The sequence below is a fragment of the Pagrus major genome, chromosome 15, assembly GCF_040436345.1.
Source record: "Pagrus major chromosome 15, Pma_NU_1.0".
NCBI classification, from domain to species: Eukaryota; Metazoa; Chordata; class Actinopteri; order Spariformes; family Sparidae; genus Pagrus; species Pagrus major.
The window spans coordinates 5596045-5624039 of record NC_133229.1 but is presented as its reverse complement, the minus strand read 5'-3'; the positions used below and the strand labels follow the sequence as shown (position 1 = coordinate 5624039).

General features: G+C 40.1%; 1 protein-coding gene across 6 annotated transcripts in view; it reads left to right on the top strand.

Moving 5' to 3' along the window:
- kcnma1a (potassium large conductance calcium-activated channel, subfamily M, alpha member 1a) overlaps window positions 1-27995 on the top strand; it is a 152703-nt gene that overhangs the window by 111254 nt on the left and 13454 nt on the right. For 3 of the 6 annotated variants that reach the window (XM_073481733.1, XM_073481738.1, XM_073481739.1), the window contains 6 exons: window positions 2044-2052; window positions 15354-15447; window positions 19729-19855; window positions 21460-21684; window positions 22226-22418; window positions 27571-27684. In XM_073481733.1, the coding sequence (XP_073337834.1) occupies window positions 2044-2052; window positions 15354-15447; window positions 19729-19855; window positions 21460-21684; window positions 22226-22418; window positions 27571-27684 (762 nt within the window). The remainder of the gene's footprint in view (window positions 1-2043; window positions 2053-15353; window positions 15448-19728; window positions 19856-21459; window positions 21685-22225; window positions 22419-27570; window positions 27685-27995) is intronic. The other 3 variants (XM_073481734.1, XM_073481737.1, XM_073481735.1) reach the window with 1 other exon arrangement.

Here is a 27995-nt window from a genome sequence, read left to right as displayed (position 1 = left end):
TAACTCTTTATCCTGCATTATAAACTAAAATTTTACATACAGAATGCAAAACACAATATTGAGAATTGTAGTCTTTCTGAATGAGGCAATGGACTCATTTCTGTAATATTCAAAATATTAGTGTAAATGACGCACTGTATAATATTCTATTTGATGAGAGCAGTGGTGGAAGAAGTATTCAGATCCTTTACATAAGTAAGTGAAAGTACTGATACCACACTGCGAAAATACTCCACTACAAGTAAAAGTCTAGCTTACTTAAGTTAAGTAAACATATGTAAGTATTATCAAATTTCACTGAAAGTCTGAAAAGTAAAAGTACTCATTGTGCAGTAAAGTATTTTACTATTATATATGATGGTTTTTGCATTAATATTGCTGCAGCATTAATGTGTATGTTGCATTTCACTGCCGTAGATATTTAAAGTTGAGCTCAAACAGCCTATTTTCAGCTTGGTGACAGTACATTTTCCAGGTAATCCAACTTTATATAGCTTCAGAAATATGTGAATGTTCTCCGAAAAAGCAGACCTATCCAACTGGCTGCCTAATATAACCCAATAAAAGCCCTTTTAAAACCTCATTCTGGCCCTTTGATCATTTTGTTAGTAGGCTAGTCAATAATAATAAGAGCAGTAATAATAATAATAATACATTTATTTATGAAGCAACTTTAAAACCAGAGTACACATGCTGTATAATGTGAACATTGTAAATACGTAGAGTTAAAACAGGAAGTAACAATTAAAGAAATAAAAACAATAAAAAAAAAAGAAAAATCAGTAAAAAATATCAGCCCAGTCTTTAGGTCTGTCGGTTACCAAGCACCAAAATAGTATAATTTTGTTAAAAGTTTTAACCTAGAAGCCAGAGGTGCATATTTCTTCACAGTACTTTTGTATATATATATTTATAATATACATTTTTTAACTGTAAAGGGTTAAATACATAAAATAATAAAAAAATAAATGAAAATATATAATAATATTTATAGAAAATGTATTGTTTTTAACGCTTGTAAAATCTGAGCTTTACAGGTCAGAGATGAGAAATGTAAAAGTCGGTCTTTTGACACTTCATTTAGGCCTGCCATGAAGGAACACTCACAAATATAGCTGTCACTTGTCAGGAAAAATTGTAATCTGAAACATTACTAGTAAATGTAGTGGAGTAAAAGCACAATATATCCCTCTGAGATTTTGTGAAATAGACGTAAAAAGTTCCATAAAATGGATAAGATTTGTACTTAATTACAGTACTTACACACATTCCACCTCTGGTTGAGAGTATGTGAGAGTATTGAGCTCAGTCACTCTTCTAATGGGTTTTAAGGTCACACACACATGATTTAAATAGTCATAGACATAATGTGCTGTTAACTGTTAAATGTAAGACTTTTCACGATACACAAATGCCCCGTCAGATAGATGCTTTCTTCCCTTTTTCATGCAGACATGACATTACCATTAAGGCAGGAACAGCACATGAATATAACCTGACCTATGTACTGTAGTCACTTGTCAGGACATGTTAGCCACTGGATAAATAATTCAGGTGAATATCCCATATTTCCACTAAAGGTCACAGACAATTACAGTAAGCAGTCTGATACAGACAAAGCCCGGTTTTAAAATAGATACCCACCATTTCCTTCTTTTGTCTGTGTCATCTCAATTATTCCAACGTGTTTTTCCTCACAGCTCAACAGAATCAACAGACCTTTCACACTGTGGTTTCACTTAGATAAACTGTTTACTTCTCTCTGCTCTCTTAATATCTTCGTGTCTCAGACTCCGCTGATGGACAAGGCGTTATGTTTTATCTTATTACGGCTGTTGCCGACAAGAGAGTTGCATTTAGAAAGATGACAGTTCCATTACTGCAATGGAAGTCTGTGTCTGTATAGTATGTTGTGCTCTATCATGTTTTGTTCTCTTCTGTTGTTTTTCCCATGTTTCTTTATGACCAGTGACACACTTTTGATGTATTTCCTTCCCTGCTGCCATTGGAAAACGCCACTTTATTTTAACTACTCACTGGTAGTGATTTATTGTGAGTAAAAAGAAAATGGGTGTACTATTACCCAGAGTGCAGTGCAAGTGTTTTTTTTATCCTCCTCAGCAAATAGTATACTGTATCTATGTTGCATGTACCAGTGTAGCTTCTTCATCCCTCTCCTCGCCTCTCATTTCTACACTGTGCTCAGACCAGACCAAAACCAAAACAGCAGAAATCAAACCCACACACCAGCATCAGGCCTGCTCGTCATTGGCCCAGTCAGCTGATGCTCTGACTAGTTGGAAAGGACAATTAAATAGAGTGTGATTAATCGGATGTGGCCGATGAGCTCTGCAGTTTTTCCCTCGCTATTTGATCACGAAACCAAACTCGTATTTGGGAGCTAATCAGATCGAGTCTGGTATCATTACCCGTGATCCTTATGGTGTCATGCTCCACAAAAGTTCAGAAGGAACGCAATAAAAATCTGACATGTTATACAGTAAGAGCTAACACAAGGGGAAGGAAATTAACAAGAGCTACTGAGATTTAAATCGATCTGCTTTCTGTCAAAGGAAGTTTTGTGTGTGGCTGCATTTTCAGAGAGCAGAAAACGTCCTCGTTGGAAGTTCTAACGAGCTAGGTTGCCAAAACACAATCAAAACAATCTGGTCTCCCCTTTGCCCCACTTCTCTGTGATCTCAGCCTCCTCTCTAAAAACTCAGGTCCGTCTGCCTTCTTGGGGCGGGCTGAGGTTTCAGAGACCATCAGTTCCTCTCAGAATTGAAATGTCACCACCACACCAGTCTTTTGCATTTCAAATCTGGACAGTCGTTGGGCCCTTTTTGTTTTTACTCACTGCACTGGATGAAAAGTCCACTAGCAATACACAGTAGTTATTGTCATAGCTTTCGATTGCCACCAGATGGCGGTGCCGTGCCAGAGTCATGTCCTATAATGCAACATTTAAAAAATGGTGATGTCTGTAGAGGAAACTAGAATCCCCTGAAACCTGTTCAGCAAAACTGCAAGTGCTCAATGAATTTAATCACACAGTGAATCTCATCATTTTGAAGTGAATAATGCTGTTTTTATACATGATATAGTGTAGTTGCCTCCACTGCAATAAGCTGCTGTGCAGTGTGTTTGTTATTGCTCAAAAGTTCAACTCTTGAGCTTCTGTTAGAGTAGCGTTTGTCCTTGCACTATTGCTGAATAAGAAAGCTTTAGGGGGATATATCAGAATGGTGCTTTCTTTGGGACATCCTTCCTATTCAACATAGTGCCCTGATAGCTTCTGTTTGAGTATGTTGTGCCTTGGTGGATCACAGGAGATGGTGACTGATCAAAACCACGCAGACAGTTTATCAGGGCAGATGTCATGTTGAATCTCCGATCAGGAATGCCCTGAAATGGACACCTTTTTAATTCTAGGCCAGAATCTGGGTATTTGTGAAGTCAGAAGTCAAAGACATTGTCAGCGTGTGTGTGTGTGTCTTGTGTTTTCCATCACTCCCCTCCCATGTGTCGACAATCTACATTGTAACGTACATAAACTGTTGTCCGAACGCCCAAGCGAAAACTCTGAAGTAAAGCAATATCAGCATGAAGTGATAGCCTCGCTGCACTTGTCTGCCATGCCCCCAAAACTGTTTCAATACTGTGAACAGTTATCTCTGTTGTTGCTGAGACCAAATCTACATTTTCTGCATGCTTATTACATGCTCATAAGGCACACGTGCATGCCGCAGAGATACAACAGTCCCTGATGCCTTCACCCCATGGGTCACAATCTGTTGTTGTGTACATCTCGGCCATAAGATGAAACATATTACTTCATCGAAGATCCTATTTTATGACATGACTCAGAGTCAAAGATGCTGAAAGTGTCTCTGTAAAGGTGCCAGACTGTATTAGTCTGCTGTCGGTTTGCACCTCGGCAATGAGGGAATGGGGACCAGGGACTGTTTCTGCTCAGAGTCACAGCAATCTAGATGTGCTACTCTGGGGACTTTCACTCCCGCTTCCCTCGGGGTTCAGAGCTTCACACACACATACACACAACACATAGACAGAAAGTGCCTGCTTACAGTATTTTAGCTGCAGGCTGTTGTGTAATACTACATCCAGTCTTACCTGAACAAGAGCATCTACTCTACACCTTCTCCAAATAGCCATTTCCTTCGCAATAATAGAAAATCAATGAAATACTTTGATACACCAGTCATTATGGCATTGGTGTTCATCCTTTTAAGTACACAGTAACAGTAACAGTGATGATGCAGGCCCACACAGGGGTAAATACTAACAAGTGTCATTGTGACCTGCAAACCAAGTGTTTCAGACATTAAATGTGAGATTTCGCAAACAAACAAAATATCACTTCCCTAGTATAAATCTAATGCTGGAATTTGAGCCATATGACCTTAACAAACCTTAAACAGCATCTTATATCTTGATGTATAAAACCAGTGGTTCTCACACTTCACAAGGACATCAAGGACCCCTAAACTGAAACACGCTTAAAATTAAACCATAAACCAAACAAGATTTTAGATGTCTTATTACAGGAAGTGTGTGAAACCCATGACCAAAACAATTGTATATATAAATAAATGTATATATAAAATAATGTATTCCCCTTTTTGCTGGGGACCCCCGGAACCTCCTCAAGGACCCCCGGGGGTCCCTGGACCCCACCTTGAGAGCCACTTCATTAAACCATTGACAACTACAGTACAGGATAATGGTAACAGAACCACAAGTAGAGAAAACTATAACCTAAACTAACTAAAACTATCAATCAATTAATCAATTAAACTTTATTTATATAGCACTTTTCAAAGGAATCAAAATGCAATTCAAAGTGCTTTACAAGTGATTGAAAAAAACTTGGGATATAACAGCAATAAGATATGAGTGGTCAAAATAATAAAAGATAAGGAAAAAAGATACAAACAAAATACTACACTGGAAAATTGTTACAAAAACAAATGTTGATAAAATAGAACAGAATAGAATAATAATAACAACAATAAAGAGTAAAATAAAGATAAACAAAACAAATAGTTAAGACATAAAAAAAGCAAATAACTTGAATTAAGCATAAACATTAAAACCATAAAATTATAAGACTGGACCTAAAAGCCAGACTGGTTTTTAGTTAACGTTTAAAAGTGAAATTGTCTTGAGGAAGAATGATCTGTCTTTCAAAAGGTACAGTCTCGACTCAGAAACATCACAAACATGTACGTCTTTTGTCCACACACACTTCATACACACATCAGAGTGAAGCTTCCTGGGGGAGTGGAGCAGTGAAACTGCAGGTTTGAATACTCTGTAGCATGAACTGGCCAGTCTAGACTAGTAGAATAGTGTGATGCCATGGACAGAACCGCTACAGCTGCATGATGGGATACAGGTACGTGATCCACTCCTTTAGCCAAATGGATAGAGGATGTACAAAATGTATGAAACATTGTATGAGGTTTGCTGCTGAAAGACATTGCTCATGCCTCTCTTCCCTGAATGCCTCCCTCCCTCTCCCCTTTCTCCTCACCCCTTTTTCCCACTGTTATAGTTTTGCCTTTTGATCTGTTACAGCCTTAGCACACAGCTTGACCTCTCAAGACAACAAAGTATGCGCTGGCAAATGATTCAGTGCTGTTATTGATATTTTTATAATGTGACCAAATTTTTTTAATTAACTAAAGAAATGAATTGGACGACTTGTTGAGTTAAAAGTAATTTGATTGATTAAATCTCTGCATTTTCATGTGTTTTTTTTTATTTTTATCTTGGGGCTCAAGTCTGTGGGAGCAGGCGTCTGAGGCTTGCACTTTCTGATGAAGTTACCTTCCGACTTCCCCCTGGATGAATATTTCTCCTTTTGCCATTAACCTGCTGCTTTTCCTCTCCTCTCATCCCAAAACATGACTGTAGCCAAGATGTCCGTCTACAAACGAATGAAACTGGCATGTTGTTTTGATTGCGGCCGTTCAGAGCAAGACTGCTCTTGCATGTCAGGCAGTGTACATAGTAACATGGACACCCTTCAGAGGGCCTACCCACTTTCCTCTGTCTCTGTTCATGATTGCGCAACCACTTTACGTGCCTGTAAGTTACACCGCCCAACACATGCTGTTACGTGTCTGTGGTGTGTGCTCCGTGTATTGTACCATGCAGAGGTACCGTACGTGTACGTGTGTGTCCGTTATGTTGTCCATGTGGTGTGATCTGTTTAATGTGACTCCATAGTTTTTTGTAGTTGTGGCTTACGTGAATTTACTTATTTATCTTTGTATCTCAACAATTCTATCTATCTATCTATCTATCTATCTATCTATCTATCTATCTATCTATCTATCTATCTATCTATCTATCTATCTATCTATCTATCTATCTATCTATCTATCTATCTATCTATTGTTATTTTGAACTCCTAATCTCTTTCTTTCATTTAAAGTCAACTGTTCATCAGCATTTTTTTCAGTTATTTATCATTATCATTTGACGCTGTTAGTTTGGTTTCATGAGTGTACTATGTGTGGTGGGTAAGTGGTGGTGTGGCTCTGTGGTGCTGCTGTACTGTACAGTACTGTAGGTGTTAGATATGTGGCTAAGGCATGCTGCATCAGTCATGCAGTTGTGTGATAATATCACTATTGGATTTGATGTGTTTTGAACTGTTTCAGGTAAGATCTGTGTATATACAAAAACAAAAAAAAGGAACGTATTATTTCATCATGAAGGTTTTATACTGCAATTTTCTGAAAATGTTTGTTAAATGATGTCTTATATCTTTACTTTGAAGGCACCCTGAGTTAACACTGTTTTTCAGTTTGTGCGCTTTTCAGTTGAAGTAGCTTTTGCCTTTGTTTCACTTTTCTGTTCCACCTTTGACTTGACCTTACCGAGCGACTGTGCACAGTTTTCCGTTCCACTTTATTGCCGAAGATAAGAGAAAATCACAGCTGAAACAGTTGTTTTGAAGATTTCTAACAGTCTTGCCAGGCCTGATAAATGAGGAGCAGTGCACAGATATTAAAACATGTTTTTATCGGTGACACTAGTTCAGGAGAGAAACTATTAATATCTCAAGCAACTGAAATGCCCTTTCACTCTTTTTAATTATTAAAGAAGAACACGTGCAATTTTTCCCACAATTAACACTTTTTTTGTGGGCAAAAAGTCTTAAATTGTTTGTTTCATTGCGTGTCTGCAACTTACGTTATTTTTATTGGCAATTAACAGTTGATTATTTCCTCGATTAATCGATAATGTTAATAATGTTGATCAGGCCAAATGATGTCATCAAATGTCTTATTTTGTCCACAACCCAAAGATATTCAGTTTACTGTCATAGAGGAGTAAAGAAACCAAAACAAATTCACATTTAAGAAGATGAAATTAGAGATTTTTGAAAATTACCTTAACCTATTAATCGATTATGAAATAGTTGTCAATTAATTAAATAATAAGTTTACAACTAATCACGTAATTGTTGCAGCTCTATTTTATTGTATAAAATCAATTTCTGATCGCAATTGCATTCAGTAGTCAATCTCTCCTGCAGTATTTAAGTCTACCACAAAAAGGAGGAGGAGTTAGGGGGAAGGAGAGGAAACATAATAAAGATAGAAAGGTTTTGTGTAACTGGAAAAGGACAAGTAAATCGATAAGGCAACAGGAGAGAAGAGCAGAGCCGAAAAAAACACAAAATGAGAACTACACAATAGTGATGTTGGCTTGATAAAGAAAAGGTAGGAGGACAGAAGCTCCTGTAAGATCCCCTTCTTTTCAGTTTTCTTTTTGAGTGGATGGGAAATACTAAATTGTCTGTCAATTAGACATGGCAGCAGTAGGACTCGCTATCAAAGCATACGGTTCAGACATACAGATCTGATTTCCTCCTCAACATTCTCCCACCGTCTGCCGACTCAGCCTAGATTAGTGTCAAACACGGCATGATGAGTTTGGCTCGGCCTCTTGTAGTTTCGGCCTGCGCTGATACACAGTATCCCTCGGTACCAATTACTGGCCATTACATGGTTACTGATCTCACTTCTCCCTCAACCCCCTGTAGGATTTCAGGAAAGCCTCCTCAGTCTTAGATTTCTTTCCCTTTTTAACTCTGACTTTGTCTGAACAAAGTGAGTTTATTGAAGGAGTGCATTGGGCTTTGTCAGTCAGGGATTGTTGGATTTCCTTTCCCCATTTCCCGTCTTTTTTCCACCAGACTGAGAGGATAGACATCTTTATCCATGATGACTTCATGCTCTTGTACATCTGAACCAGCCTTTCTAGGCCAAGTACTTGGATAATTGATTCCTTGGACAGCAACTCTTTTATTTTAATGCACCCTGTGTTCTGACGCAAGTTGTATTCAGACCACACAAATAGAGACACGTTACTGGCCATGTAAACATAAACCCCTGTGTTGTTTTATTGACTTTAACAATACAATATTTATTTAATTTAATATGCACTCATTCAAGGGGTTTAATTAACAATGAGATGATAGGTGAAATAGATAAAGAGAGGAATCTCTGGACAAATTAGCCAACTAAATAAATCCAGATACTATAGAGCAGGGTTGGCCAAAGTTTTTTTTTTTTAGTTTTTTTTGTAAAAACACTCTTTAAAGGTGCTATTTGTAAGAAAAGTTGTTTTTTGAGTCTCAGTCCCAACTCATCGAATAATGACACTCTGGGATGACAGCCGACCCGTCCTACAATCCCAAAGCATCAGTTTTGACGAGTTGGGAATGAGACTCAAAAAACACCTAGGAAATGGATCAGCATAATTTTTATCTATCTTGCCTCTCAGGGCTTCCATATGGTAACATCTTCACACAGTATGTGCTCGCTTTTGGCCCACGGTCCACCATGAAGTTTTGGTTGTGGCCCACTTAGGAAAAAAGTTTGGGCAGCCCTGCTCTACATCATTCATATAGAAATCCTGCATATTGGCCAGGAAATTAAATATTAGAAAATATATATTAAAAAAAAAACATAGACATGAACTTGAGTTTGAGGGGAAACTTTTGCCGATAGAGTTGTAAAAATGAGACAGAACACAGCTAAGGCGAGCCATTTCTACTAATTTCACTGTCGGGGAAAATTCTTAGAAATCTGCAAATTACTGCATACTGAAGTTATCCTAGAGAGAAGTCTATTTGAGGCAATGGGTAAGCAAAAATAAAAATCGTTCCCTTTCTTTTATGGCCCAGAATTGTTTGTAAATAAAATAGCAAAAAATAATTTAACTGGCTGAATCACCATGCAAATATGAATTTAGCTTTTGCAAAATGTAGTTAAACTATTTGTTTAATTATTTGCACTCCACTACTCCCCAACACTGACTCCTTGGGTGTAGTTAAAACTATATTTAAGAGCACAAATGATATGATATGCTGACAGATTAGGATACAAAATATATAGTTTCCCCTTCTGTGGTTGAGCATTGTGATTCTTGTGTTCAAGAAGTTGAAGTTGTTCTGCTTAGTTTAGCTTCTTCAGGAGTGTAGTTTTGGTCTGTATATTGTGTATTGTCAGTGACCTGACCATTATCACAGTCAGCCATCTTCCCTCTGTGAGAAAAGCGACATGTGACAGCTTTTATATAATGAAGAGGCTGAAGCTGCTGTGAAGCTGGGCTCTGGACAAGGGTTGAGGACCCGGGGCTCGGGAGATGCTTTCAGCTAGTCTACGGCCTTCTGGGCTGTGTGTGTTTGCGTGCATGTGCGCATTATTGTGTGTGTGACAACATGCACTGGTATATCTCTGTGTCTGTGCATGTGTGTGCATCTGCATCTCATTGCTGGGGACCTTATCTATCCTGACACGGAAATTATGTTTGCATTTTCATTTTCCCAGCCCTGCTGGTCCGTCACCAAACTTGCCCTGACAGCTCCTGTCCACCAGGCAGGCTTGGTCCCCCCTCCCCAACCCACCCTCTGTCCTATGCCGCCTCGCTACGCCCCACATGCTAGCCAGTTAGTCTGCTGCCTCTGCGGTACGGGCAGATTGCTAGAGACAGATGCCAGGGCCACTGTGGGTCCCTGTTTGAGGATCTGTGTCATAGGCCAGCCCTGGGCCCTCGCTGTGACCTTTACTGCTGGAAGAGACTCTAGGAAAGAGTGGGGAGTGTCAGCAGCTCAGAGCTCAGTTCAAGTGCCCACTGTACCAGTACTTGTGTCGTTACCAGTCTGCAGTGCCTCCTCCGTCAAGGTCATAAACTGTGATTCCCAGATAATTAGGTGCACACCTTGTTCAACCCTTTTTTAAAGAGCAACCCAAGATATTTAAGAGTGTAGCATTGCTACATGGTATCATGTTTGAAAATGAAATATCCATTTGTGTACAAGATCTGGACTGCATGTATAGAACATTTACATTTGTGCTCTGTTAGCGCAGCTGTTTTGGGTAGCGAGTGTCTGCTGTCTGTGTTTTTGGACGCCTACATGCACTCAAGTATGTAGCTGTCCTGTTTGTTTCCCATGGTGGCTTTATTTGTTCTGTCTACAGACCTCACAATGTTCATCACATTTAAAACTAAGTATTAAAAGTCAAAAGATTTAATGAGCTTTTAAATGAGACAAATTCCATTGCTCAATCCAGATGTGTAACCTCAAATTTTAATTGCATTAAATCAGCCATTAGACTGTCATTTCATGTCATTATATGACAGTATGGCTGACTCTGAGAATGGACAGTTCATTTCATTCACCTGTCTGTCTTTTGTGTGCTGTCATCTACACCATTTGAATTATTTAAACATTTTATTTTTGGTTTATGCACTCATCACTGATAGTACTTCATCAGAGTTTTATTTCATTTCTATCCACCGCTCTTATTTTGTTGGTGTCTCTAATTCCTAATGTGCCTGTTTCATTACATCCTTTCTCCCTCTGTGTGACCTGCCACTTGTCTTTGCATTCTCCTCAGCCAAATATAAGTATAATGGATATGTCAGATCACGTAAGTGTGTTTCTCTGTCCTTCTCCATTCTGCTCCAGCTCTGTGTTTAGACTCCTCACTATGTCATGTAACATAGTTAGTACCTAATGCTTTGCTTTAGTATTTGCTTTGTTGTCCCTTATTCCTTTAGAATATACTCATGTTGTCTTGTGTCTTATACAGAGACAAGTAAACCCACAGTGTTAAATATCATGTTAAACTTGTATTTTAAGTTACCTGTCATGAAATCATTTCAAAATATGCAGACAGGAAATTAAAGTAATTAGTTCCTGATATTAATAGCAAGTGAAAATAAATTATTTTGTGTTTGATAATACCATGTAGTTCCATGAAATATTCTTTTTGTATTGTGGTGCCTGTAGCAGCAGATGGCGCTACAACACCAGGGAACAGTGGAAGTCAAAAAGAGGCTGGCGTTCGATTCAAAGCTGATTGCAATTTAGGTAAAAATCTTTGGTAAATAATTGTTAAATGCATTACTTTTTACTCTACTGGTTAAGAATAAATTTTAGTTCTGAAATGCTATTTGTAACCTTTAACATGTTACATGTATATTTTTATTTAATGTATTTTTTCTTTGTAAGATTATGAACATTGAAGACCTTTTTTGTTTGTTGCCTCTTAAGCAGAACTACGAGGAAATGCCGCAGTCATAATATCAGCTTCATTCTTATATTCAATGGTAGCAAAACAACAATGCATGGCATAAAAAGCTTTTTCATGCTGTTGCAATGCAGACGAAGAACAAAGCTTGCTCATGCAGCAAACACTGTACAGGCAAAGCCAGCTTAGCTCACATACAAAAGTAAACATTTTTAGTTTTTGTTCCTCTGCCTCATCATCCAGTTTACATTGGGTCACGGCGATCTGATAACGCTTGCATGCAGGACAGTACCATCATGTGATTAGCATTTCAGGAAGGGACAGTTGCCGTCTGGGTTGTTCAGGATGCACAGTGGACCTGCCAGGGCGGGTGAGCGCTCTCTAACGCTGCACGTGTTTGACAAGGGCCAGATGAATCCAGGAGCTATCGGTGGCGCCCCGTAAATCAAGGAGGCAGCTGACGGCCGGGATAAACGTCTGTTTATAGCCCGGGGCCACCCAAGCATGCTCTCTCCTCCAAACAACCAACCAACCACCCTTCCACCAAAAGAAGGAAAAGGGCTCCTCCTCTCCCATTCAACTTCACAAGCCCTTCAATGCATACAAACATACGGGTTGACTCTGCAGCCTCGGTCCTCAGTCGGATTGTGTGTGTGAGTGTGTGTGGTGGGGAAAATCAGGTATACATGCATTCTTACATGCACAGAGTATTTATTTCATATTAGACACAGCAGGTTGTCACTGGACATACTGTCAATGTCACAGTGAAAATGTTCTGTTTGAGAACAGAACGACTGCATCTGGAGCTCAACCACATCTCTTTACACAATCCAAAATGAATGCTTTCAATGTTTAATAAAGGTTTTTAAATTAGTAATATTATAAATTATTAGTTCTCGTTTCATATTTGTTGAAACCAAAGTAGTGCGCTACACATTATGCTTGAAGTGACACAATATCTGATTGGATTTGACTGGCTTTAGCCAAGCCGTGTCTCTGCTTTGTTCTACCAGAAAGTGTAGCGCAGCGGAGAAATAAAACTGAGAGACCTCTGATTAATTCATGTTTGTCACAAATGCAAAGTAAATGTCGCTGCGACAGTTTGAGTCGAGGCGTGTGCCGAGCAGATAAAAGATGTTGGCTTTCCACACAAGTTTTAGAGAAATGATAAAAGATTCCTGCTTTTATGGCTTGATTTTTATTTTATTTGCTTTCAGACATTACTTAAACTGAAATGAGGAAAATTGCAATCTTTTTCACAGAAACAAGTGTTTGATCTTTATAGAGTTGATTAATTAATTATCATGTATTTATTTCAAGTTAGTGAATCTCTTATTTACATTTTTGCTTGTTAACATACTACAGTTAAATAATGACTTTTGTTTTAACGGATCTCTTCTGAAACAATTCTATAATTTAAAACAAATACAACAAAAATAACACAAGTTAATTTTCTACAGTTTAACACTTAATTACTAACTAAATTATGAACATCAATACACTTTCTCACACTTTTTATTCTCCATTGTTTGACAGTAATGGATGAAGTTAGACCGTCTTTTCATAACCGATCGGTTAAAACCACCGGCTGCACCTCCACCTCCATCACCTCAAATGCGTTCCTTCCCAACACCCTGCACCCCAACCAGGACCCCCTGGTCAACCCGGGCACAACCAACATCCCCCTTGTTAATAACCGTAAAGGAAGTCTGCTCCCCATGGGGCCGGGGCCTGGGGCCAAACCCTCGAAACTGCGCCTCAGTATCTCAGGTCCAGGAGACGTGGCGGCCAGATCCCTGGCTGAGAGTCGGCTGAACCGGGCCCGCAGTCTGCCGGTGAAATACCGCTACCACCCCAGTAATGCCATGCTGCTCAGTCACAGTAGGCACTGTAGGTTGCCCCCTTAGCGGGATGCATCAGCCAGTAACCCCGCCTGTCCTGTCCCTTCATTTTGTCTTGTTTGCTGCATGACGGTTCACTCTGCTGGAGCTGCTACTGTTGTTGCTCCTGCTGCTTTGCACGGATTTGCCTGCTAGTGCAGTGGCTGCTACACTGGGAGACTTCCAAACTGAGGAGAATTTAGAATTGACACAAAAGAGCTGCTTATCTGTATTTATTTTCAGAGAGGTTGCAGGAGCTGTGAGCCCTGAGGATACTGACCTTTGGGGGGCTGAAATAGAAATCTAAGTTTTTAATCTGTTACTGTGAAGGCTTTTATTACCCAGTGCCTGAAAATCATTTTTATTTCATTATTGTGGGTGTAAGTGAGAGGTGTTCTGCTTTCACTGTTAACAAATCAAATTTAAACCAGGAGGAGTCTGTCGAACAATATAGGGAGGAATGCATATTTTTCTGATGTGGTATTTTCAAAGTATATTAGAGGGAGAATTATTTGTAAAGTGGAAAGTGCTTGTGATATTAGCTATTCCGAATGCCCAATTGCATAAAGGAAATGTCAGAGAATGACATTTTATTGGAAGGCAAAGTCATATTTCTTATCTTTTATTAGCAGAATTAGGTGACAGCCTGGGATGGGTGTTCAGACAATAATGAAGTTCCACATGCTTGGAATAGTCACGGCTTGCGGCGTGCACATCGATTTGCACTAATATCATGCTGTGTTATTGATTTCTAACCAAAGGACTAATACGGGTTTGAAGTGACGGTGCACTTGGCATTTGCGCTGGGAGAGTGCAGAGTGGATAAGAGTATGTGGGTGCCTGTCTGAAAGCTCTTGAAAACTCACAGACAGTAGCGTAGATCAGACTACTGTTAGCTTGACTGAAATCTTCAGACGACCGGGCCTAGCCTCACTCTGGCTGCTCTTTGTCGTCCTCTCTGTCTGACTGGGACTAAAGCAAAGTTTGAAAAACAGAGTGTTTTCATCTCAACACAGAAAAAGCAAAGTTGACAGGAAGCTGAACTCAAATCTGATCAAAATAATCTTTAAAAAAATAATCATGGCTCAGCGTCGTGTCAAACACAAAATGGACTATAATTAATTTAACATAGATCATTTATTTCTCATTTAAACATTTAAGACTAGTCCTGACCTGTTCCTGCTCGGGGGTGATGTGTATTTACTAGCTGCTTTCTCTATTCATAGTCCACTAAGTCATGCCATTCTAGCGAGCCCCATCCTTCATGATGTGTGTTGAAGACCTGTAGAGAGAACAGTGTGCGCTTCAGATAGAGCTTCAACGATGGAATGGGGCTCAGATAGTTTTATTAAAAACACAAACTACCCACTCAAGATCCATCTCCATAACTCTTATTTATCTCATTGTCATTGCTTTTGCCCTTGCCCCACTGACAATGACAGTCTGTACCATCACATGGCAATTAATGGTGAAGTTAAGCATGGTCACTCTGATGCAGACTGCTAGCGGTCCAACCACCTGCACAATTTAGAACAGATGCTGTATTCGATTATTGAAGGCCCTATTTAAAAAAAGTGCACCTTAAAAGAGATAAAATATGGGGGTTTTGGGACGTGAGCTTTCCGTAATATTCTCAGGTCGTAAATTGCTTTTCTCTCCGTGGTTTTCTCCTGCCTTTCACAGATTTACCATCCGTTACTAATGCTTTCTCTATATTTTTTCAATTTGACACTGAATTATTAATTTTCCTTTTCTTCTGTTCAGTTTTTTTTTTTTTTTGTTTGCAATGACTGATTGATTGTTGGCTATTTTTTCTTTTGTTTCAAGTCAGGTCCAGCACACATTCCCAACCATCTGTCTATATTCTGACATTCTGTGCATGTGTTTGCAGTCGAAGACGAGCATCCATCAACTCTCTCGCCCAAAAAAAAGCAGCGCAACGGAGGGATGCGAAACTCACCCAACTGCTCGCCCAAAATGATGAGGTAAGAGACGCCGATTTTATTCTCCTTCTCAGCCTTCAAACGGGGAGTGAGAGGAAGTCAGATGCAGCGAAGGGAGGGAGGAAGAAGGGATGGAGGGATGTGTGCGTGAGAGATACTTCAGAGGCTTGATGGTTGAGATGGTGGGAGTTTGGAGAGATGGGAGGGGGCAAATTAGGGGTGGCAGAAGAAGGAGGTAAGAAACTCTGTGAGCGAAAGCGAGAGGAGAAGTGCCCTGTTAGGCTCTGGCTGTTTAGGATGGCATGCTGTCAGCTGTTAATGACAGAGCTGAAATAATATTTCTGTCATGAAAAAGCGGCTGCGAGGAGCCGTTTGAAAACTCCTCTGGCTTTAAAGTCCCAGCTGTCACCTCCTCCGGTCTGGTCCACATGTGCTCCTTAAACAATGCTGGCACTAATGACACCGGCAACCAATCAGAGGGACCTGCATGGTTACTTTGCCCTCAGGCTACTCCTCTATTGTGGGAACCCCTGTGAGTACTGTTTCTGGTACTTAAGGCCATATGTGAGATGTATCATCACAATCAAATATGAATTCAAATATTACCTTCCTTTTATCCTGTCCTGTGGAATTAAATTGCTGTTAATTGATTTTGAAAGATAAAAGGGGGTAGGGTTTTGTGCTCCTCCGGCTGCGAGGCGGGGTTAGCAACACGACAGCGTGGAAAGTACGGGGAGGCCGAGCTGTGCGGATTGTGACGGCGGCATGAAGGCATGGTGGGGAAGATCTAACAGGACAGGAACACTCATAGCTCAGCTGGTCTACTCTTGACGAGAGTCAGTGTTACAGGCGTCTTCTTCATGACTTTACAACAGGAAAATGTAAAGAGAGCGCTACAGTATGTGGTTTTTGTCACACACACTCGTCACCACAAGCTACAGGAGAAACTCCTGCATCTAAATAACTTTAAATCATATTTTCTCTATGGAATTTAAAACCCTAAAACCAAACAAATCTCATTAATGTTGCACAGAAGGTTTAATTTCTACAAATAGGAGTAACATCCTTTTAAAGGTGCATTGTGTTGTTTGGGGGAAGACATTTTAGTGAGAAAAGAAAGAGCTTCATTGATGGATTTTTCATGCCTAAACAAACTAAATTAAAAAAAAAACTTAATTTTCATGACTTGATAAACTGAATAAACACAATTTCTTACTTTACTTTGTTTGTATTTGCCGGACCCTGCCACCTTTCTAGCTTCAAACCTTTTTTCTTCTGAGAGCAGCTTGTGTGTTCAGTTATGGAAAAAATAAACCCATCTGAGTTTGTGTTATTACCTCATTAATATTGTAAATATGAAAATTCTGAGTTTGATATCTTCTCCAAAAACTACATAGTGGCCATTTAATTAATATTCAACTTTATGATCTCTGTTTTCACTCATTGTTTGTGGTTATTATTGCACTATCCTTACATTCTTATAGAGTTTCTTTGTATGCTGGCCCTGCTAGCTTCCCTTAGGCAGCGTTCCTCCTACTGCACTGGCATGGCTGTGTGATTTTTGTCCAGAATACTCGTCGGCCTCCCCCTCAGCTCTTCAGAAAACAAGCACTTAATAAGCCTTCACACTTGCCGAGCCATTAGCCCAACACAGAGTCATACCCTTCCGTCTAGTTTGCAACAGAGCATCATTTTGGATGCCCTCGCTCAGAGGGAGAAAAGAAACGGCTACAGAAACAACGAGACATTGGCACATTTCCAGCTAACTGCTTGTTTAAAAGGCTCTTTAGTTTGCCTAACTTAAAGCACAAAACCTTTTCTTCTCTTCCTTTTTTGCTTAGGAGATAGTCCCTGTTTGCCATGTAATATATGCATCTTCGCTTTGATCTCGCAGTGATAATAATTCTTGCGAGTTATTTACTCAGTTTTGAAAACGCTTCAAAGCGATGTCAAAGTTTTCTCTGCTTTAGGGGTGCTTCTGTATTCTGCTGGCTCTTGGGTACTGGGATGACAGGTCCTCTGTTATAGGTGTAGATTTTTTTTCCAAGTCTTAGCCCTCAGCGAAACATCAAATTACCCATCACAGTCCACAACCCCCCTTTCACAGCTGCCCCCGTCAACATATAACACCATATATATTAAACAGTTGTGCTTTACAAGGTGGATTTTATGCACAATGAAAAGTGATTGTTTGAGGTAGCCTTAGGGATACTTTATTCTACAAGCGAGGAGGGGGGGAGCACAGTAGAGAGCGAGCGAGAGAGTGAGCATACGTATCAAGTATGGTTTTTACAGGACTTGCAGCCTGAAGGCCTTTGTAAATAAATAATGATCAACAGATTGGCTGTGGGCTTTTGAAAAGCATGCCTTTGTCAGTTTGCATGATGGGGAAAATTTTCAAAGCAAGAGGCTGCCTTCGTAGTCTGGCAGAGAGGGATTGGGGGAGCACGCCCATCCCCAGCTTGTGACTGCAGAGTGATACACTGGAATAACTCAACTCTGTTTGAAATATATACTGAAGGGGGGGGGGGGGGGGTGAAAGAGGGGGGTGAGACACTGGAGTGAGACAGGCTGTAAGGGAAATATTTGTCCTATATAAATGTGCATTTGATGAAATGTTGTATCTACCCGGGGAAAATATTTACTTTGCACTGTAAATGTATTCAATTTAGAAATTTAGTATTTTTGGTTTAACTTCTAATAAATTATATAATTTCCAAGTAATAAAAAAAGTAATAAATATTTCAGGAATTTATCAAGAAATTAAAATGTGGGTATTTTTGTTAACATTAAATCACAATCTCCATCCCAGCTGACCTATCCTCAGCATGGCTCTGTTGTTGGCATTTACACTATTCGCACAAACCTTTTTTGACGGGTCATGACTGACGACACGCATCCAATCGCAGGAGATGTCACAGTATCATCCGCAGCTGATATCCCTTGGGCGTGGCACTGTGGCTCAGACGTCATGTCTGCTCTCCCCGAGTCTTGTGGTAGGTTCAACCTGAGGCGGAGAGAAGGCAGAGGGAGAAGGAGGTGTGTGGAGCCTGTGACAGGCTGCCAGTCACGCTGCTGACAGCTCTGTGAAAGATAGCTGTCTTGGCAGAGAGAGCTGGAGCGGCAGCCCGCCTGCATGCGCCAGTCAGCCCCTGTGTGGAGGCGAGCAGTGCTGAGCAGATTGAAGTGACGGGGGCTCTGTGGAGTTGATTGGCGCAACACGCGCCTCTGGATGAAAGATTCAGGCTGAGTGTAAAAACACTAAATGCTGTCAGTGTTATTATCACCTGCACTAACTGATAGAGGGAAGAGAGGTGGAGAGAGAGGGTTGCTAATTGACAGCTTTTTTTTTTTTTTTTTAACTTTTACTTTTCCTGCGATGGTATGCAACCCAAATGCAGGCTGAAGGAAGAGGCAACATCAAAGCCTTGTCAATGAATGACAGTGTTGATAGAGGATAGAGAGAGTGATACTGAGAGAGATGTATGTCAAATTCTTGAGATGTTTTCTCCCATATTACTCAAATGTCTGTCTCTCTGCACTTCCCCATTCTTGGAGGCTGTACAGTGCTGCTTTAACCGAGGATTTCACGATTTGGGTTGAACTGTAAATAAATCACATTTGCATTGCTGTTAAACAAGCAATGTTTATTGAAGTGTTTGCATTTTTGGCCTGACTGAGAGTTTTGGGTGAAATTTTCTGGTTCGCCTTTAGAGGAACTGTGAGAACACGTCATGTAGGATAAGCGCAAGAACAAGAGAGGCGGCATAACAGGACTGACAGGAGCCCTTTCATGGTCAGTGTTACACCGGATAAAACTCAGCAGCCCACTGCTGTGGATTAGCCTGTTTGGTTGTGACACGCTGTTGAAACATTAATGGCCATCAGTTGGGAAAGCAAAATGTGATTGGGCAAATTCCTGAAATATTTAAAGTGTGAGCCTGTTGGAGCTTTTACTATTTGCGCCGCATGGCGTCAGGAAGTGGAAGAGAGGGTAAAAGCTGGTAATTGGCCTTGTGTTGTCATGCCATTCAGTCAGTAGCACTCAAGCCTTGCTGTTCTCTGCACCACGGCGAGCGCAAGGGTTTTCTGATGACTTGACATCAAGGACAAGAAGGAGTGGAGGAATGATACGGTCGTTATGGGACCTACAGTATCTAGTGAGGTAGAAAGTTTAACACTTTGAGAATAGAATTTATATGTTGTGTGAATACACAGTGTAGATCTCATGAACCCAACTCAAGGTGGTCTTTCGCCTCTTTTTTAGGCTGCAGTCATCTCACAAAATGGTCTAATAATAAGTATATTGTTCTGTTTCCTCAGTCGACACGACCCCCTTCTCATTCCTGGAAATGAGCAAATCGAGAACATGGACATGAACGTGAAGAGGTATGACTCGACAGGGATGTTTCACTGGTGCCCATCAAAGGAGATCGAAAAAGTCATCCTGGTGAGTGGAGCAAAGAAGTGTGCGACTACAATCCTCGAAAATATAATAATATAAAATAAAATAAAATTAAAAAAAGCAAAGTAAGTATGCTCAGGAGCGAAGGTTTCCCCTAGATATTGTAGTAACACAATCGCATACTAATATGTATTGAAATTTCTCTCACTGCCTCTCTGTTGTTTCAAGGTGAGTTTATTGTTTTTTCATATATCCACCAAGGATCTGTGAACAACATTTCACTACTTCACGCATGGGTTTGCTCCGGTGTTTTAACACGGCAGTTTGTAAGCATTTAAGTTTGAGCATAATTTGTTTGAGCAGGGTTAACCCTGTCCAAATAAAATGTAAAATAGAAGGCACAACCACGTATATAGTTGGCATTTAAGCATATTTGTTGCTTTTATCCGACCAATACACCAGTATTAAAAGATTTAACCTGGGCTGTAATTCTCACTTAGTTTAAGGTTGGCAGAAGGATGTTCCTGCATTAGATGGGTCGCCAAAAAATGTTCTAGTTATGTAAATAATCAGTAATTGGCTTAACGTGTTTAGAGCTGCACTGTGTAGTTTTGGAAAATAAATGCAGAAACTCAGAAGGGTAATATACAAACTCTAAATCTTTATTATCTCCATAATGAATGAAGGAAAATAAGAGGATAATAAGGACAATAAGGTCCCAGAACACTGTTTGAAGCTAGAAAGGTGGCAGGGTCCGCCAAATATAAACACAGTAAAACAGTATGAGATTGTGTTGTCCTTTAAGGTCAGTTTGTATATTCAGTGAAAATGAAGAGTGTTTGTTTATTTAGTTCGTTTGAGCATAAAAATCATTCAATGAAGATTTTTGTCTTCTGATTAATATTTCTGCCCTAAAACTATAAAGTGCACCTTATAACTGATAGTGTGAGCCAGTTTGCAGCAGTTGCCCGTGTTATTTTCTTCCTTTGTCTTTCCCTATGTCTCATATGAACAAAGATACAGTTTTGGTTTCAAACTGACTGGTATCATAGTAGCGTTTAGTTTACTTAACGTACACCCAAACTTGCAATGAACCGCACATCAAGCTGCGGTGACAGGCGACAGATCATGAAAGCAGGGCATTGCATTGTTCTTTCTCAACATGAACTTCATACAATAGAGGAGCTTTGTTTATTTATACCTCTCTGATTTATGACAGGGTCCTAGTCATACATACTGTATGTGCCTAAAATCTTACAAACTGCATTTTGCAGCCTGATTGAATCAGCTGCCCTTTGAAAAAAATGTCTTGTTCTTGTTTTATTGTGTAAAATTTCTATTTCTGAACTGCTTATAAACAAAATAGTGGTTAACCAAACTTTTTGTTTTATGTGTAAATAGTACATTCTCTACTGATGGACTAATATTTGGTTAACAAACTATTAAATATGGGTTTATAACAGTTTATAGCAGACTTAAAAACACTGTTTATGCACATTAAAAGTTCTCTGTTAACAGCGCTAATATCTACTCTCTAAATGTGTGTTTGTCTCTGTGTGTCTCTTCCTCTCTTCTCTATCTACACTCCTCCTCACCCCTTTCTCTCTGCTCTTCTCCCCCTTCCCCTTTTATCCCTCTGTTCCCTGCAGACCCGGAGTGAAGCCTCCATGACAGTGCTGAGCGGCCATGTGGTGGTCTGTATATTTGGGGATGTCACGTCCGCTTTGGTGGGGCTGCGAAACTTGGTGATGCCTTTAAGAGCCAGCAACTTCCATTACCACGAGCTAAAGCCAATTGTTTTTGTGGGCTCGCTGGATTACCTGCGAAGAGAGTGGGAAACTTTACACAACTTCCCCAAGGTCTCCATATTACCTGTGAGTGTACCAGTCCACTGCCATAGGAGACACATTTAAACCAGGCTCTCTGCTAACAAAGCGTTGACATTTTGAGTCACATGCACAGTGAAGTCCTGAGAGCGATTGTCAGTTTGATTTGATCACACATTACTCAATTGAATGATCACTCAACCCTCCCCTCCCCACACTCATCCAGAGCTGTGACACATCCTGCATATCCAAAGTGGAGTTTATGTGTGTTGCAGCTGCAGTGGCCATCACAGATGGCGTGGCTTGCTGCCTTAGAGCTTGTTAGGCCTGGCTTGACTGATGATCAGAAGAGAATCCCAAACACAGCCCTCAGCACAGACTAGCCTTTAGATTAGTCCATGTCTCTGATTCTCCAGTGCCCAGTTAGATCAGTGGAATGTCATCGCCTCAAAACAAGAATACTTGTTAACTAATTTCCCAAAGCTCCACTCTGCTCACTTCTTAAATTTGTTTTTCTCTCCCCTCTGTCTGTCTCTTTTCTCCCCCTCTCTCTGCCTTGCTCTTTCTCTCTGTTCTCCTCACCCTGAAGGGTACACCATTAAGTCGGGCAGATTTAAGGGCTGTCAACATCAACCTCTGCGACATGTGCGTAATACTGTCAGCCAATCAGAACAATATCGAAGATGCCTCACTGCAGGATAAGGAATGCATCTTGGCATCACTCAACATCAAATCTATGCAGTTTGATGACAGCATCGGGGTCTTACAGGCTAATTCCCAAGGTAAGGAGCGTCCTATTAGACTCCATGAGCACTGCTGCCCAAAGGGGACAGGTTGTGGCAGGGAGGAAAGACAGCAGTCAAAGACGGAAAAAGAAGGGAGGAAGAGATCTGGGGAGGCCACACAGGAGGGAGGGATGGAGTTTGTCAAGCACAGAGTCTGCTAAGTGCTCTTAATTGAAGTACTCTGCAAGTGTGTTGCATATACAGACAGTATAAACTGTAACTCGTGAAGTAGTGCGCACACAAAACATTGTGCTGATTGCTTCATCAAGCCGTTGAAGAGTGTTTACTCCACATAATTTTCTGATCATTCCAGTCTTGTCCCCGGTAATTACATGCTGCTAAACCTCCTTGATAATATTTTTTAATGATGTAATCAACATGACTGTGTCATTTGATGTTGTTCCCCCTGATCTGGTGTCTGGCAGATCGTCTGGAACAGATTGTTGATGTTTGCAGACAAACACACGAACCTGGCATCCCATCAGGCCTCATCATCATTAAGCAGCTAGTACAAATCACCAGGCAGGCCAATTCAGCTGCTCCTCATTAGTCACAACAAAACAGCGACACACGCACACAGACACACCTTCTTGTTTGGATGCATACGCACGTGTGTTCACAGCACACACAGACATTCATGCCAATGCAGTATATCCACGCACATCCACAAACAGGTAATCCTCAGTTTATGATTAGCCCGAAAGGCATGACATGCCTTGAGCTCCACACTATTTAGTGCCACCACAGAGACTGTTGTAAATACAAATCAAAGTTGAAGGTCCAAGAGGCCGTTATTTTTTAGTGCAGAGCACTTCCACATGTTTTAGGACAATGCCAATGCTGTTATTTCTCCAGCCTTGAGTGAGTGATGTGCTGTCGATAGCGGTGCCACCGAGGAACAATAAGCAGGGGTAAATCTTCGAGCACGCCCCTCTGGGGAGCAGTATTCACAGAAAGCCACCTCAATATGGAAGCCCACTAGCCTATATCCTCTCCCAGGGTCGATGGATGGAGCCTATTGTCATCAATAATTGGGTCTTACATCAACCAACCATTTCAGTGATAAATACTTCACTTTAGAAAACACACACACACCACAGTGACTTGCAATCATGCATACACAAGGAAACACACGCACATACCCAGACGCTGCTGTTGTATCATAGGTATTGCTTTGGGGATTCCTTCCTCCTAGCGATGCTCCCATCCAGACATTGTCTGTGGAATTTAAAACAAGAAGGTGCAAATGAATAAGTAAACATGCTCTTTCCTGGGGGAGAGCTTCTCACGGCTGCTGGAGCATGTAGTCAACCACAGAGCACAGCTGTGCCCGGGGGGCTACAGGGATAAGGGGGTATGTAACCCAGATCCCACTTGTCTATTGTAGCTGAACAGACGAGGTTACAGCCTCACAGTAGATAAGCACACACTGTGTATGATCAGACTGGTTTCAAACTCTGGCTGCTTTATTTTAGGCAATAAGGAAAGTATACATGGGGAGACTGGAGGTGAATAGGGTAACATTTTAACCATTAGATATCACCATGAAACTTTCCCAGTTTATTACTTACATTAAGACAGTTATTGTTTTGCATTACAAGTTTGCTGAAATTTTATCTTTGTATATGCGAATTAGGCTTTGTCTAGTTAAAAAATGACTAATTTGCATACATTTCCTGAACATAAATCTGAACTTTGGATCAAGTCAGGTTCAACTCTTTTTGTCACGCCATAAAAAAAAGTTGTTTTTTTTTACCATGTTGATTAATTAAATTAAGTAAAGAATTATTTTTTTTTGTATTATGTTTGTATACGTTTTTGATATTTTAAGTTAATTTAATGTACAATTTGTACAAATTTGTCCAGAACAGAAATTGTGAACTGAAATGAACACCTAAATGTGTATTTCGGATGTTTCCTTTGCACTCGTCTGAAAGAAGACATGTTATGGAAGCAAAATAGATCTCATAATAGAATCTCAGAATTGACCAGTGCATGAAAAAAATGTGTTTTCACCTGCAGATAAAATCCTATTAGATACAAACAAAAGTGTAAAGACATACGGGAGCATTCATAGATAGATAGTCATAGATGTGAATGTTTCATGATGGACTCCTACACACATGATGTCGACTGCCAAAAAAGACAGTCAATGGCAGGTTCCTGTTTTCAAAATTATTAACACAACGGGAAACAAAAACAACAACAACAGCACCAACAGCACCAACAGCAACCATAGCGAGCAACCTACACTCTGAAAATGGCAGGTTAACCTTATGCTAACATGGTTGCTGACTGTATTAACCTACACAAGCTAGAGGCTGTTACTTCTCTTTTGTGGGGATTTAGCCCACATTTTATTTTAATGCTAGAGATCGCCTCTCTTCTTGCAAATGTTCCAACTAAACAGGTGCCCCAGTACTGTTTTGCAGGTGCACCCTGCATCCTTGGCTTTGCACTGCCCAAGACGATTGTGATTGGTTTAAAGAATTATAATGGGGCAGCCAGACCTTTCTCTGGCCCTGACACAGCGAGGTGGAGACAACTCTGGCTATGAAGACTATGGTGGAATTAAATTGTTGCTTGGATTCGCTTTTAGAACATAACTGTGATGAGGGGGAAAACATTTAAGCTCTCTCTACTCTGGCTCCGTCTTAAGAAGACATACAGCTCTCTGTTTCGAGCAACTTTTGAGCTGTTTGTAACCTAACAGGTTTTGAAAGCAGCTCAGCAGCAGGCCTCATGTATGCCTGTTCTGCTGTACACACTGCACAGAACGGAAACTGTTCTTCTACGGCTCTGTACTGTCTTCGTGTTCACTATCATACAATAAGAGCGGCGTTGTGGAGGCAGTATCCAAAAACTTGCTGTCACTCTCCAGTGGAGTAAACATCATCTTTTATGGACATCGACAAAATGATGTTTGCACTGTCTGAGCCTGTGCTCCCGGGTTGACTCGAAATGTCAAACCTCCGCTATTTCCAAGTTCAATAATTGGTATAACAAGAGTTATGATTATCCATGCTTCAGTTCAGTGTGTGCTTCCCACTGTGTACTAAACTATTTGGTGTCTTTTCCGTTGCAAAGGCCTGGGAGATCTCTTTTGTAATGTAAACAGCTCATTGAGTTCCCTGACAGGAAAGGCACACTCACACACACATACGCAGAGAATTTGCAATCCTTTTAAAACTTTGTGACCTGAATATATTCCCTGCATTATGCTCTCTTGGTGGTGGCACTATAAGCTGGCATTTTGCTGTAGTCAGCACTAAATGATGGATGTCAAAACACAGTTGATGCATTATGCATATAGCATTACAGATTTAAGGTGTTTACTTGTCACTTTGAGGAAATGCAAAAATGTGAAGTCATGTGAATTCATACTCCTGTCACTTGCACTTGTATTTCATGGTTCTCAGCCACGCCATTCCCGATAAAAGGTTTTCAGGATCCACTTCACCAATTTTATTGTAACAAAATGAACAACATATAAAATTTATGTCTGCCCGTTGATGGAGGGACGTGAATGCTAAATATGTCGTAGCTGACCCCTAAAAGCACAGTCTCGTTATTGTACTTTTTAGGCAGGTACCTTTCTTCACTTAGCCACTTTTTTTTCTGTCAATCCACACATTTATGACACAGAAAGCACACATCAACGACTTCATGCTGAGTGAGCTGACATGCACTATGTATAATGGTATTGATACAGAGTTCCAGGTCATGGCCTCATGTTTATGATACATCTGCAGTGAAGCACTTATGAGACAGACAGGTTTTTGCTTGGATTGTATTTTTTTTTCTTTTTTTTGCTAGAAAAAATGCAATGCACAGTACTGCCCCACAAAACCAAACAAAGACTTCAGGTCAGAATGAGACTTTGTCTCGATTATTCTGCAGTAACTGCAGTCTGTGTAATCTGTGAGCTCTGCAGTCTCAGGGAGACCAGCTAAAACGGCAAGAGCTACATCATGTTAAAGCTAGCTAATGAGACAGCCACAGCCACAGCTAGCCCTAGCTAAAGCTAAAATTAAAATTGCTTGATCTTTCCCTTAGATGTTATCTTAAAAGATATCCATATCTTGGCAATTCAGTTAGTTACTTCAGATAACTAAGGCAGGCTACAGAGTAGGGGTATAACAATACATCGATCTGGATTGATATACAGTATTGATTCAACGATCAACGATCCAATAGCATCGATGCAAAGTGAAATCATCTATTCATATCGCCACCGTCGTTAAAATACGCCTTTATTTTGAAATTCCCATGGCAGGTCTGTGTCACAGTGCAATGCTTTCTTTTTTTATTAAAAATAATTGATTGTTTTTCATGTGAATGTCTGGAACCACTGATACAATAATATTTCCAGTTCTGTAATGAAATTGTCAAATCATATTTGAGTTGCTTTTTGTGAGTTGATATAAATGTTATTTTATTATATTGATTTCAAAAGTAATATCAATTGTAGAATGTCAGATAAAAGCACAGCACAAATAGACATACCTTTTAATCCTATAAACTTTAATATTCAGAATGAAGTTTCTTTTCGTAAATAAACTAGTTAAATGGACAGAAAATGGTGAAAAGACAAATTTAAATTGTAAATTTAAAAGTACAGTAACTCAAGTACCTTACTGTAGGCCTACTTAAGTACAATTTTGAGGTACTTTACTTGAGTAGTTCCATTTAAACCTATGTTATACTTCTACTCCACTCCATTTTAGATGCCAATATTGCACTACATTACATTTATCTTGATAGGTTTAGTCACTTTGCTACTTTGCAGAGTCAGATTATTAATACAAAATATAATCATCTAATAAATGATGATGTATTTTTATTTAGTAAGCTATGCGCTAGCCACACCTTTATCAGCTGCATTAGTGATGCTTAAGTTGATGCTTATACTTAAATGCAGGACCTTAACTGGAAACAGCATTCCTACACTGTGGTATTTCTACTTTCACCTAATTAAAAATATCAATCTTCTAAGGCTAGAAGCCATAACAAATGTTCTGTTTGCAGTTTGTATCCAACCTGAAGACTAATCCCTTTTTTTTCTCAACTTTACTGCCTCTTTTGTTACTGTAGTCACCACCCTATTATGTCACTTGCTGATTTCCATAAATCTGTTTGTGTTGTTCAGGTTTCACGCCTCCTGGAATGGACAGGTCATCTCCAGACAGCAGTCCAGTACATGGCTTTGTGCGTCAGGCTTCTGTCACCACCGGATCCAACATCCCCATCATCACAGAACTAGGTAAAACTGTCTCCCCCAACCTCAGATGAAATGTTGCATGGCATACCCAATAACAAGTCATCATTCATTTTTCAGACATAGACACACAGAGCTGATAATCCCCAAACCAAAGCGTCATGCTGCTGCAGCAAAAGTTCCAACTCATTCAAGGTCAAATGGACTCAGGAATGTGTGTGGTGGAATTTTTGTTCACTTTCGTCATGTCGGTAGTTTTGCCTGACAAAAAGTTCATCTTCATATGTGAATTATTGGATCTGGCTAGCTTTTGTCATGTGGTGACAGGGACTGGAAAATATCTTTGCTCTGTGGAC